Raw genomic sequence first — 15,561 nt, 5'->3', positions numbered from 1 at the left:
ATTTCGCCTTGTGTAGTTACAAATGAAAATCGTGTAACTCATTTATCCATTCTATTGTAACAGTCTGTTAGTATTTTACTCATGCTTTTACTTTTTACCAGATCATTTGTCTGAAGCACATGACGTAATAATAACCTATGATTTTTGATTTTTGTCCACTTGAAGTATACAATGAAAAACAAATGATAGTATATAGCTTAAAAACAGATTTAAACTAAGTTTTAAGTATAAGGAAGTTGGAAGTAAATCTGCTATTGGTACATATGGTACATATGTCTAATAATTTGAAATGCCCACTGGACTTATGGACTTACAACGCTAACATCCAGGGTTCAATTCTCCGCGGTGGACACAGCAAATAGCCCTATGTGGTTTTGCTCAAAAACAACCAAACAACTATTCGAGACATTAAATTAGATTTTTTTTTTTAATAACAACATCATGTACATGCTAACACTAAGTATCATGAACTAAAGAAGATTTCAAAAGACCCAGAAACTCGAGCGCTTTCACATATGAGTGCTAGAGGTAAAATAATTAATACAAAATATAGCTTTATAATTTTCGGTGGTGTCTAGCCTTACAGTTTGATGTATATAATCAATCCTCAAAAGTCTGAAGTCGGCTCACACTTCAGAATGTAGCACCTTCAACCTAAGTATGCTGTTCCACTTGCTTCGTATCGGAACCATGCGCGCTGTGTCAGACGTTGGTCAAATCCTACACCTGCAATCTGAGTATCAAACACACCCTTGTTTAAGACGAAAGAATAAAACTAGGAGACGAAGGCTACTCTCAGTAATAGTCAGTAAAATCCTCAGGAAACCTGTTGTAACTATGAGCAAAAAAAAATGGAAATTGTATTGCATACATTCGATAGAAGAGGTTGTAAAAATTGCATAAATTTTGCGCGTTGCTGTGATATATTTTGCTTGTTTACTTAACAACTACAAAGCTACACAATGACCTATCTGTGTTTTGCCTACCGCAGATATCTAAACCCAATGTTTAGTATTATAAGCCCTCACACTTTCCGCTGAGCCACTGGGGGGTTGGGGGTGAGGCATTGGTGATATTGATATATATTGTATATATTTATATAAAACTGTGTGAGGTAAAAGAATTCTTCAAAATGAAGGTTAATACCAAAACGAATTCCCCTGTCTATGCTACAGGTCTGGCCAATTGTCTGTCAGTGATAACAGATATCTTGGTCGTTAACAATGTGTTTGATACTGGGTGACACGTGGTAAGCTTGGAAGAAATAAGGCTTAATAAAGCTTGTATTGTTATTATTATTATCTTGAGCTTGGGGACTATGAGCGAGCTTCAGTGGAAAAGAATGATTGTTCTAGAAAGGACAAATTATTCATCACTGATTCTTACAGTACAATATGTGCTGAACTAACTCGATTGACTGTCACTTCCATACAATCAGAGACCAGATTTAGAATAACTTTATAACATTGGCAAGCTGTTTTACAAGGGACTTTCTAGAGCTAAATGCATCCCATAGTTCTCTTTCTAGAACGATTTCTGAGAAACATTATGACCTAATGAAATAACAACTCTAACTTCTGATCTCAGTTGATGGCAATCTGCCAACAAAAGTATTAACAAGATTCGTTCCAGTTTTCTCTAAATGTGTTAAGATTTTAACTAACAGAACCTATTACATAAAAATGTTATGTGTTATGTGTAGAAAAACAAAACAGTATCGTTTATCTTTCATAATAAAATACAAAAATTATCAAATTGAAATAAGTAAACTTGTAGTCAACCTAGACTAAATCATTAATTTTAAGTAACATGTAAATATTTATGTTTTCTATTTAAACTCGTTTTCAAAAAAATAGCTTTGTTATTATTATATTTACTTTCGTAATATATTCATATAAGTAATGCATTGATTGAAATTAACTGCAAAGAAAAACCTTCAAATTTGGGTTAACGAAATCAATTATCTGAAGAAATGGCACACACACAAAGAAAAGTTTAATTAATTTAGTCATTCAAAGAATGGAGTGTTTTAGTCTTATTTTCTTCTAAATTATTTTGTTATGATTGCATGTTTCTTTACATCATTTTTTACTGCAATTTAAAATTAATTCTTCGTATCATTTAAGGATTATCACAGATTCTGAGAAAACATAGACAACTTTTAGCCTTCATAATATTCCCCCCCAGAGGCACAGCGGTATGTCTACGGACTTACAACGCTAGATACCCATGGTGGGCAGAGCACAGATAGCCCATTGTGTAGCTTTGTGCTTATCTTTAAACAAACCTTCTTAATATAAAATAAAATAACAATTTTAACAGAGTTCACCTTATCGAATTCACCATTGTATATCTTTGACATAAAATATTACTCGTGTATATTTATCAGGAATTTTCGCCAGGTGGCGGAGCGGTAAACATCGAGGTTTGATATCTGGAAAGGGTACACCCAGTTGTGTAGCTATTCGCTTAAAAAGAAAAAAACTTTTGCCAGGTTTGATATTCTAAGACAAAAAAAGAATAATTAATGTAATGTATTACCTTGTGACAACTGAAGGTAAAATAAAGTAATATAAATTAAGACAAATATGAATAAATTAATTCCAGTATATATTTGTTGTTTCTGGCAACGTTTCACTTGACATTGAAGTCGAAGATATGTAGCATTTTCGATATGAAGTATGATGACCTGTTACACAAGACTGGACACTTAAATGTGTCAAAATATAATAAAACTCAAAACTGTTTGTTATGGATTTCGCGCAAAGCTACACGAGGGCTACTGCGCCAGCCGTCCATAATTTAGCAGTGTAAGACAGCGAAAACAGCGAGTCATCACTACCCACCGCCAACTCTTGGGCTACTCTTTTACCAACGAATAGTGGGATTGGCTGTAACATTATAACGCCCTCACGGCTGAAAGGGCGAGCATGTTTGGTGTGACGGGGATTCGAAGCCGCGACCTGCAGATTGCGAGTCGAGCGCTCTAACCATATGGCCATGCCCAATAGTCAAAACCAAAATATATGATTATGGGATTTCAAAATTTTAGAAGCTGTACTTATGTGTGATTAAAATGTGGATGGTAAGCCTGCTTTTGTTGTGGTTTGTGAAGAGTATATCAGGAAATTCATTATTTTACATCTAGTTTTTGTTGACTCAATTCCCATTATATGTGCTTCTCGCGTCCTAGGTGTTATTAACGACCTAGTGCAGGGCTGCAGGGCTTTTCCCGCACACTATTTCACCGCCTTTTTTTCTCCCAGCAACCATCTTTCACGCTTGGCTAGCCATTGTCCAGCGGGGACATCGCCAGCTTATTTTCTCAGTACACACCGAAATGGCTAGTTCTTATCGACGTAGCCATCAAACAACTGTGATGAACAACACTTCTCCGTAACTTCTTTCGGTTATTAACCCGCATCATGCTTGTGCCGTGGACTCGTGATCAATGTTCATTGAGAAAAAAAAAAAAAGTTGCACCGACAAAGGATCACAAAGCATGATGCACGCGGTAATGGGCGGATTTGGAGCCAACTGTCTTCTGAAAAATGACAAGAAATGTCATCAACGCCAGAGATTAATAACAAAGTCACTTTTTCAATTGAAGTAAGAGCGAAAAGGCAAACAATATGTCAGTCTAATCACTGACTACTGTTCCGTCGTCGTTGTCAACTAATATGTAGCCAAGTAACCCTATTACAGCTATGGCATCCATGGGTTAAGAATGATCATTGGTTTTCTATAACTAATTTCCCCCATTCACAATAGAACTTCAAATATTCGGAAAGGTGTAGTTACTAAAATAATTTCCTACCAATGCATCCAAAGTTGTGTAAATCTCATGCAAAAGAAAAGGGATATTTCGTTGAGTTTATTTTGAACAGATAGATAGATGTAATCGCTTTTTTACGACTAATGGATTTTGTAGCCTAATTTGATTAGTTAGGTAGAAATGTGTAAATTTTTTACTACTCAACTATTTGAACTTAAACACAGCTATTTGAAATGTCTTCAAATTTTGTTTTTGAATTAATGATATAAAATTATGTTGAAAATATCACTTATCTTTCATATATAATTTCTTACGTTAAAAAATTACGATGCTCTTCAACTTTGCGATCATTATATTGTTCCACACAAATATTGCAGATGTTTTATTAGGGGGGCATAATGATTTTGATGTTGCACACAAACTTTACAGACGTTTCATTATAGATCGTTACATTGCTCTAACTGAACGTGAGAGTTAATGCGTCTATTTGAATTCATTTATGTGGGTATTAAAGTTTCCAAAAGAAAATGGCGAAGGTTCTGCCAGGTTGGCTGTCATTGGCTAATTATTTAATACACGCAAGAAACATTAATGATGAAAAGTTGTAGAAGGGCGTGAGCTGCAGGTATTTTGAAGACAATGGCGTAGTTGAAGTTTTAATTAAAAACAGCCAGAGGATGAGATAAAGTATGACACGCAAATTAAAATTGTGAGTTAATAGAGCAGATACTGGTGTTCAAGAAAAAAATAACGAACTTCGTTTTTGTGCTTTAACCCTAACTGAGGCACTTAAGGTTACTTTAATTATTTATTTGTTGTACTATCTGAGTCATCTGAGGTTAGCTATACTACTACTACTACTACTGGAGATACTAATCTCTTCATCTACTTGTGTATTTACTTACTTATCACTTCAACACTTCCTATAATATATATGATATTAAATATTAATGATAATGTCCATTCGTCATTTCAAAGTTTTAAGTTACTATTTCTCACAAATGTTTTTACTATATCTTCCTGCCCCCAAACGATTTTGTGTGTTTCTTTGAAGTTAAGTACAAAGCAATATAATGAGCTATCTGTGCTCTGCCCACCGCGGGTATCAAAACCCGGTTTCTAGCGTTGTTAGTCCGCAAACATGCCGCTTTGCCACGGGGATGCTCTCCCAAACGACGCGAACGTTTGTCTTCTTGAATGATTGGATGAGTAATTGGGAAAATAACGGGATGGAAAGTGTATTTGGCTATAAAAGCAGACAGATTGTTGAATAGAAATCGCTTTCCAAACGGAAATATTTTAAATTAACAGCAGTCAGGACGAAATTATCCTCAATATCTTTCATAAACAGCTATTGAGATATGTTTTATTTTTAAAGGAAAAAACCAAAGCAAACAAAATACCGGTTTTTAAGAACTATTAAAATAACCAGTTTAATATTATCAATGTGTAAACGTAATATATCTTTTTTTTTCCTAAAACTGTTAATTTTTTTCTTCTTTTTATGTAAAATATATCGTTCATTCAGAGAGAGAACAGAAAATACAAGTCTGTATTTCTACAATTTGTTATTTTTGTTCTATAGATTTGTTTCAATAATTTATAATTTTTCCATATTTTCAGATGATTTGAAATAGAATTTCACGTGTATGTCATGTTCTTTTAATGTACCCAGCTGATTGTTGACGGCTTTGGTACAGGTGCTGACATGTTACATGTGTACCCATTTTAACATATAATAATTTCAGTATTGCATAAATAATACTAGGAACCTCAAAGAACGATATATATATATATATTATTAGCAATTTATCCATGATAACATTGGCTAAAGTAAGTCTGATTATATTAAACTGCTTTGAAACAGTTACTAAATAAACTATAAATTAGGGTTATATCGTTGATTTTAAGATTTTCCTCTAACATTTTAACGAAGAAGCAACACGCTCAACAAGAAGTTAGTCACTTTGTCAGTCCTATAGGTGCTTACTAAAGTTTTTTGTAGAATAACGACTGCAGTTTGAATTTTTTGGAATTTGACATTAAGAAACCGCATAGAAGAAGTACACAACGATCGATACATTCTACGATCTGTAGTTAGTTCTCCACGTTAAACAGATTTTTTGATATGCCATTAAGAATTTGGAATATCGGATGAATAGTTTCATGTAGATAACCAATGATCCTGTTACGAATAGTGGGATTGACCGTCACATTATAACGCCCCCACGGCTGAAAGGGCGAGCATGTTTGGTGTGACGGGGATTCGATACCAGAGGGTTTTCTGTGTACAATACGTGCTTATGCTAATTTATCATTTTTAACTGAAATCTGTTTACATTGCGTAGAGTATATCTAAAAACTATGTACAATGATAGGTATGGCTCATTGTAATTATTTCGTAATGTGGACAAAAAGTTTCTCTTTAGGTAAAGTAAATAAGAAAATTAAGCCTATTTTTCTAAACTGCCTTTGTAAATTAAAATGACTATGACACAAAAACATTATTTTTTACCCTGTCTCATTGTGTGAGTTTAAGAGTCAATTGTATAATTTCAAAAAGAGTTTAATTGTACCAAATTGCCCCACATGTTTAAAATGCCCGGGTTTTTTTTTTTCGTATCAATGTTAATATTTTTCTAACCCTAAAGACTGATATCTTCACTCCTTTGTTTACGAAAACTAATAATATGTCTATTATAAACTGCAGTTTCTTCTTGAAGAACGTGTTTGTTCCTAATAATATTTCTACCACTAGGACTACGCAGAGACCACAATGAATGAGCTACTAGGATGGTACGGATATGAGAAGTTGAACAGTAGAGATAAGCAGGGGCTTAATCTTCAACATTTTACATCTGTTGCTTCACCACGAACGCCATCTACTCCGGGTGGCAGCGGTTCTGAAGATGCCAGTCGGGATGTGTCTTCCAACCAGGTTAGAATAAGAGCTGATACTCCTGGAATTAACAACAGCGGAACACATGAACCTGGCCCAAGGGTAGAAGGTAAAATAACCCAATGCTATTTTCAATAAAGATTAACCAACTTTCTAATCAGAGTGAAATTCAAACTTACGATGACTAAGTTGTCCTTAAAGTTATTCCGATAGAAAGTGATGCTTTGTGACAACTCTGGGGGAGGGATATGTTCGTATACCTTTATTCAAAATCATAACTACTAACATTTTCTCAGACTTCTTCTGATGGTAAATGATGTTCGTGTTCATTCATTATGTGCCATCTCTGTTACAGGGGTTGACTGCAATGGACCACTAACATTGTCTGTTTTAAGCCCTTCTTGTGCACTCTGAAATCTTTAGGTCCTCCCACTAATTGATATTATCCTCCCAATCCGTTCTTTATCTTTCTTTCTCTCTCTTTTTCTTCTAGCGTAAGCTTCTGTATCTTTTTGTGCCCTTTTTATATATGCCAAAATTATACTGTTTTTCCTTTGCTTTAGGATGTCAATGACTTATCTTTTTATATTGAGTTTCTTAAAATATTTTCATTTATTTTCTGCCTGTCCACGATATTCTACCAAGTCTTCGGAATATCCACACTTCAAACGCATCCACCTTTTTCTCAATACGTTCATTAATTGTCCAAATCTCTGCATCGACCAAGAGTGTTAACCACATATGTAGCATTTAATGACTCTCATTTTTTAGTTGGTGATTTATTTTTATTGGCATAATAATTTGTTTAATATTATTAAAGGCAGTTTTCGCAATAGCTATTCTTCTTCTTATCACTTTCACACATGTGCCATCTTATGTGATTAATTGTCCAATGTAAGTAAAGCTTTTAACTTCTTCCAATTCCTCTCCATTTATTATTAGTTTAGCTTTAGGATTTTTTTCTTTGCTTATAGCCATTGTCTTTGTTTTCTTAGCATTCATATTCAATTAATATTCCTAATTTTTTTTCTTTAATTTTATCAACATGTTGCATTTTTCAGGATTTTCAGCCAACAGCACTCTGTCATCTACATATCTTAAATTATTTACATGCGTGTTTGTTAGTCCTTAAATTCCTCTGAAGATCATTTCCATATATATACGATAAAAGATAAGGGGAGATCACACGTCATATTTCAATGAATGGTGATAACTAATCGTTGGATCTTACAGCTGCCATTTTTATCCATATACAGGTCGATAATAAGTCTAATGCTCTTGCAATCCAAACTGATGGCCTAAAGACATTCTATTAGCATTGTGCGTATAACTTTATTCAAAAACGTAGCTACTGAAATGTACTTAAGCTTACTGTGACAGTTCTAGGAGCGAAGCTATGGTCATGTTTGTGTATCTTCTCCAGAAAAAAAAATGTTTAAATCCCAATATTTCAAAGAACAACACACGAAGCAAGCAAACTATATTCTTCTCTAAATATATCTTCTTATTTTTATCTGCTCTGTACGTTGATATAGTTTGAGTAGATGTATTTGTGGTAAGCACAAAGTTTTACCAAAAGTTTAAGGTTTATCTAATATCAACCTAATGACGAATGAAAGTGTTTCAGCATCGAGAATGAGTAAACGTTAGAGTATAGTCAAACAACCGTATAAACTGGTTGAACTTATTTTTGTACATATCTACATTTCACAAAAGGAACTTTAGTGCAATCTCGTACTATTTTAAAAGAAATTCAATTAAACTACTGTTGTTGTTTTTTTTTGTTTTTGTTTTTTGTAAATGTCAAGTTTAATACAGAACTAGCATTTAACAATGATAATGGTTTTGGTAATGAGTGAAATTTTAAACTCTGTAATTAGAGATTGGAATTCAGATCTATTAGATATTTGATAAAAGTGTTTTAACAATTTATGCTTTCTTTGATTTGTTTGTTTATTATTAGGCAAATAGCTACATTATGGGCTATCTGTGCTTTACACACCGCAAGTATCTAAACCCAGTTTTTAGCGTTATTCGCTTTCACACCAAGGGGACAGCAGTTTAAGGACCAAAAGTTTGGGGGTTCATGACACTGTTGTTTATTACATAGTGTTTAATATCACAAAAGCCATATAAAAAGTTCAAACAAAGCTACTATCAACAAAGCAATGAATACCACTACTTACTGTTGCCTGGAGTCCCCTTTCATATGTATTTTTCACTGAAAATGAGAAATTTGACCCAGTTGCTTTTGCTCAGGTTGTTTTTTTTTTTTTTTGTTGTTGTTGTTCTACATCGTATTTTGTGAAAGGCAGAAATGTACAATTGTTCATTATAATGTACTATATAGACTCAACCAGTAGCCTCATCAGTTCAGGCCTACTTTATAAACTAACTTTAATAAGGATGATAATACTTAGATATGTAAGCTATCATATCATAAATAACCAAAAAAAAAGGTACATTTGGTTAACAAAACTACTTTACTCACAGCAAGAATTAAGTATTTAAACGGAAACTATTCACGATAGATTGTTGTTCTTTCATGTAGTTGTTCTGTTATGGTAATCACGTTTTTGTATCTCCGTGAGCAGAAATCACAACCGGGACCTTTCACATGCTAGGCTAGTGACTTAGCAACTGAACTATAAGGTTAACACACGTAGTCTAATACGCTTTCACACCGCTCAGATAATGAGCTCCGTATACCAGAATACAATTTTCGTCATTGTTGTGTTTCTTCCACCTCTTTGTTTTAAATCTGGTATAATAATGTTTGATGTTATTACTTAATATCAGTAGAATATCGACAGTTTCCTATGATTCCTCAGTATTACGTGTTAACAGTGTATTTCAAAATTCCAAGTGGATTTTGTTTTTTCAAATAGACAACGTCTGAAGGTAACCAATTACTTATAAACTACTACTACAAGAAAAACAAAGTCCGTTCAGAAACTTTTAATAAACATCTTGATACACCTATACAAAACATCCGTATTTGCTAAGATAAAGCACAATGAAAGTTTCGTTTTATCTTGTACGCATGACTTGTATCCTCGAGTATTTCTTTTAAAGTATAATTGATAGCGTGCTCAAGGCACTTATTATACTTTTAAGGTAATCAACTTTGTTACTGTTGTATTTATATGTACCTTTTATTTCATTCACATGAAAAATGCATTATATATGAATATATGTGAGTAACTCTTTGTATGCGCATACACACACACACACACACACACACACATATATATATATATATATATATATGCATACGGGCCACGTGAAACCTAATGGATAGCGTGCCCTGATTGTGAATTCGTGGTTCACGACCTTTTCCAGCGAAACGTGCTTCGCATTTTGGAGACGTGGATACACTATAAAGATAGCGATTAAAAGATTAAATCCCACTATTCACTCAGACAAGATAAGCCCAAGGGTTGGCGGCGGGCGCTATTGAGAAGTTGCTTTCCTTCTAGTCTATATGTTCAAAATTAGGGACGATTATACTGCAGAAGTCCCTTCTATAGCTTTGTACCAAATCCTGAAACAAGCTTTCTATGTATGTATGTATATGTGTATACATACATTTCACTACAAGTAAGAAAAAATATGATCATGATCGTGGGAATTCAAGTTTTTCAAAAACTACTTTTGTAATCACGTAAGTTACTTAGAAATGTAAGTGTAAATTTAAAAAGATTTAGCAGCATTGCATTCGTGAAAATATTCAGTACGTACAACTGTTATTTGTAATTCGTAAGTGCAACGATATGTAAGAAGTAATATGGGGTTTTTACTTAGTAAGTTTACTAATCTGCTAGTAGCAGATTTCACAGAAGTAGGTTTGATAGAAAAAAAAACAGGAAATGATTACTATTATAATGGATTTTACATAAACTCTACTCTCTGATAATCACCAATCCTCTAAAGGTCAGGGAGTACACTATTTTCGAAAAAGCTGTCATAAAATTTCATGACCTTTCCAAAACTGTCATTTTCATTATTATTATTATTCCCTCTCGCAATTTGAAGGACATAGGGTACAATTTAATGATGTTATTTATGCTTTGGAAATTGAATAGTAATTTAATTTTGTATATCTTACTTTTCGTTTCTTGAGGCAAGTATAATGCATATCGGTTAATTAAATAACTTATGTTTTACTGTCCTATTCATAAGACGTAAATTATTAGATTAATCAGTTAACATGTTTAAATGTATAGGAAAATATTCTTCTAACAAGGATATAAAAAGTTTGAACTTTATTGCCTCTCACTAGCCCCAGTGGCTCAGCGGCATGTCTCCAGTCTTATGACGCTAAAAATCAGGTTTCAATACCCGTGATGGGCAGAGCACAGATGGCTCATTGTGTAGCTTTGGGTTTAACAACAACCACACCTCAACCTCTGATTACCCTCTGGTTATTGTAAGGGAAACTTGTGTCTGTGTTTGAGATCTCCTGTCGACCATTCATCTTTTCTGTTTACACTCGGATTGATGATTAAAAACTCGCATAGTAGGAATCTTCATTAGGAGCGAAAAGAAACTTAACCTCAACGAGATGCAGGATTAGTTTCAATATTTTGATTAGTCACCTACTGTCACTTGGTTAAGATTTTTAGATATTAACAATCACTGTTGTAAAAATTATACAAACGGCGACCATAAATTTTGAATATTTACTCACCTTAAATAATTGTTAACTAAATAGGAACCGAAAGTATCACCGGATATATATGTATGTTGATGTTTGATAGGTCAGTAATGTGTAAATATTTTAATTAATTATACTTAAATAAAGCATATTTTACACTCCAATTATTCTAGCAATTTTTGCTAAAACCTGTGGTTACATAACACACACACATACATATATGTACTAGTAAATTTTTTCTACACGCCTTAGGAGGTATTTATTTTTTTGGTTGGGGAATGGTGTATGTGTGTGTATGTGTGGGTGTGTGCATCATTTACAACGCAAGTCTACTGAGTACGGGCCAACGGCAAAGGTACCCGTGCTTTGCATGGAATTAAACGTTACTTTCAGACGACAACTCTGTTATATATATATATATATTGAAAAAGTTGACAAGTTACCAACACTTATAGGTTATTGAATAGGACTAATGGCATTTTATGCGAATTTAGGCGTAACGTAAACGTTCTAAGTTGACTAAACTTGATTTTGGGATTACTATCAAAAACTGCTTTAACATCAATGATTGCATCTGATAGATTTAATTTACACTTTCATACTTTCTTCTGTGAACACTACTCTACATTTCAGTGGGGCTTCTAGGTCACATTGTACACTTTCATACTTTCTTCTGTGAACACTACTCTACATTTCAGTGGGGCTTTTAGGTCACATTGTACACTTTCATACTTTCTTCTGTGAACTGTGACCTAGAAGCCCCACTGAAATGTAGAGTAGTCGTTTCTTGATTGCTAGAAACTTTAGAAATTCTGGTTTGTTAATAATTTTAGATAATATAACTTCAGTTAGAATATCAGACCTCAGATCATCTGTATTGATGCAGGTATTGACATTCTAAAACAACGGCTCTTGGATTAAAAAAAAATATTTTTTTAATGTCCGCTGGAAGAAATTGATCTTAAATTCATGTTATATCAATGTAGTATAGTGAACTTTGTTTGGAGTGTATATCTTAACACAATGATGTTAGGACTATAAGTATATTTTTGATTTTTAGTTGGTTTCTGTGTATACAGATATATGTTGTTGTTTTTTCAAATATGAAGAGTATATGATTATGACGGGTCCATAAAGAATAGACATATATCAGATTCAACACCGAGAATATATTTTAGATTATATTTGTGTATTCTCAGATATATTGCGATTGCGTATTATTAACTCGTAATTGGCCCACTCCACTTGAGCTTGCATGTGAAAACCATGGTGCACTGAAGCTCAGGATGTACGAAGGTCAGCACTGCCACAGACAGCCAGTTTGAATCACAGGGTCATGAGAAAAAGAGAAATAATTATATATAATATCATTGGTATACTCGTCTGAAAACACTTGCGCACGCCTACTCATATCCACATCATTATAATTAATACTCTTGAGATATGAAAGACCACTAGAAGTATTAATATGAAATATTGACATAGCTTCTCAAGTTTCAACACTCATTGATCCCAGAGTGCTTTGACAGATATTGTGAAATGAAACCGCACATCTGACAGTATATTTATATATTAGGGTTTTAACGAGATTTTAGGATTAGGGCCCAACACATCCACACTATGTTGTTAGATTTCCCGAAAATTCTGTACATCACAACTTTTTAATTACGACTATGAATAAAAAACGTCTGCTAACTACCAAAGTCTCGATTATTCGAAACTGAGAAGAAGAAGAACGAAAAACCATCACGTGGACCACTGAATCTTGCTACACCTTATTTGTTTCGGTAGAATAGGTCTGAATTTGAAGGACACCTTAATAATGCTTTGGTTATGACTGTACTTTAAAAATAGGTGAGGGTAGTATCACGATGTAGATCAGTTGCATCTAGATTGCCTTGGTCCACTAGTAGGTAGCCATGAGTGCCTTGTGGTATAGTTCCACTGTTTACACTAATGTAACACCAGGGGTAGGATCATACCTTTTTTAATGTGATAAAGCACCATACCATGCCCCATTAGTATTAATTATGTAATCCAGGCCGTGATTAACGATGAGACTGTTTTATCAAATATGCATTAGTGGTTGGATATTGATATTAGTTATATAATCCAGGCCGTGATTAACGCCAAAAATAAGCCCATTCCAATGCACGTAGAAAATGGGGACCAAGGTATGATAAAATATCTTCCCTTTCTCGTGTTGTTATATCCTTATATTTCTGATAATATAATGTGCTAAGTGATGTAAAAGTGATCATTTTTATATAAGAATTATACATTATAATACAAGTTTATGCTTAATAAACGTTGCACTAAATTTTCATTCAACGCAGTAGATTGGTATACTACATATCTCCAATTACTATAAAACGTTATATTTAGAAGTATAATACAGCAAATAAGATTGAGCAGCAAAGTTATCGTATTTTCTGTGTTAATTGTAGGTATGGCCTGGTGGTTAGGGCACTAGAGTTGCAATCTACTGGTCGCGAGCTCGAATCCCGTCATCGAGCATGCTCGTCCTTTCAGCTGTGGGGGTGTTACAATGTGATGTTCAATCCCTCTTTTCGTTGGTAAAGCCCAAGTGTTGGTGGTGGATGGTATTGACTGGCTTCCTTCCCTTTAGTCTATCACTTCTAAATTAGTGACAAGTAGCGCAGATTGAGTCCTCGAGTAGCCCTACGCGAAATTCCAAAAAATGTATTAATTGTTTCAATATGGTGCTTTATTTCGGTGAACAAAGAAAAAAAATAACCTGTCTTTTACTGAAGTTCGACATCTCTCTTTGTTTTTATTGAACACCCATATATATCGTAAAATACTTTTATAAGAGTGGTCACATAACTGACAAGATGTTGCTTTATTTTTCTTGATAATCAGACATATATAAAGAAATATATAGTTATAAAACAAGTGGATAAGCCAGAATGTCTAGCTTTAACACTACTTATGGTACTAATTGTGTTCAATTAATTAATAATTTGACTATTCTAATTATTGTTAATATCCATTACCCAATTAATATCTTTCTAACAGAAATTGATAAAATGGTTATGTTATTTTTTCAGGATGACACTTACTTTATATATCAAGCAGTCAGTATACATGTATGGATAAAACATATATATATATATATATATATTGATAAGGACTTTAAAGTTATTTTTTTTTGCAATGTTTTATGTAACTACATAACTCTTATTACCTTTACGTAAATATAGTTTGTTAATACTCTGTGAAGACTGAATATATCTATAGATATGCCAAGTATTTATATACTAACTGAAACTTAGTGTCAAGTTTTTATATATGGATGGGCAGGATTCTTTACAGTAGGTGTCTGTGATTAGTTGGCTTTAAATTTCAACAAGAAACAAGCAGCACATAGTCCATATTAAAACAAGTCAAGCGTATATATCAATTTGCTTTATACGGTTAATAACCACAGTTGTATCCAGAGCTTTAAATTATTGTTTCTTTTTATCAAAGACCACACAGGCTTGTTCAGTTACTTTAGAATACAATTGACAAGATACATTATTTTTTATACCCTGTTTTGTTGTTTCAATGCAATCTGTGATAATATCAATTTTAAAAATACGCCACTATAAGCTCTTTATAGCTAAAGTCACAAAAACACAATCTAACTCTATCTAACTAACTAACTGTCTATCCTTGGCTTACTTGAACTACATTCTCTACCCATATTTATTGCCTAATGAAGGCCTAGAACTTTCTACACTCTACGAGATATTATGATATAGTAATACTCGATCAAACAACGAGAAAAATTTAGAAGGTTCTTGTAACATGACGCAGTAATACAAGTGCCAAATCACAACAGAGGAACAACACAACGTATGATTTGTACACAGTTACGTAAACAAACCTGCGATAAACTATTGCTTCCAGACAAAATTATATTTGACACTCGCATTAAACTTAAATAGTTGTGTATATCTAACACTTAGATCATAATACAAATAAATTAATTTGTAATTGGAATTAAATATTTTTTGTCAAGTCTGTCACTAGTAAACATATTATAAGGCATACTATTGTTAAACCGACTATTTGTAAACTTGAAGGCTTCGTTTCATAAAAATACAATAAATAGCTTTGTGAGAGATGAAAAACAAGAAAATATGGAATTAATTATATTTATTCTGTACTTTACTCTAGAATGCTGTAGTGTGTTGTATATTCCAAACTGTAATCCAAGGAGAA

At 33.3% G+C, this 15,561-nt stretch overlaps 1 protein-coding gene across 2 annotated transcripts in view; it reads left to right on the top strand.

Annotated features, from left to right (window-relative positions):
- LOC106463564 (sine oculis-binding protein homolog) overlaps positions 1-15,561 on the top strand; it is a 112,335-nt gene that overhangs the window by 60,690 nt on the left and 36,084 nt on the right. For both annotated transcript variants that reach the window (XM_013923616.2, XM_022391469.1), the window contains exon 3: positions 6,534-6,783. In XM_013923616.2, the coding sequence (XP_013779070.1) occupies positions 6,534-6,783 (250 nt within the window). The remainder of the gene's footprint in view (positions 1-6,533; positions 6,784-15,561) is intronic.

Source organism: Limulus polyphemus, unplaced genomic scaffold (genome assembly GCF_000517525.1).
Source record: "Limulus polyphemus unplaced genomic scaffold, Limulus_polyphemus-2.1.2 Scaffold54, whole genome shotgun sequence".
Taxonomy (NCBI): Eukaryota; Metazoa; Arthropoda; class Merostomata; order Xiphosura; family Limulidae; genus Limulus; species Limulus polyphemus.
This window is presented reverse-complemented; position numbering and strand designations above follow the sequence as displayed.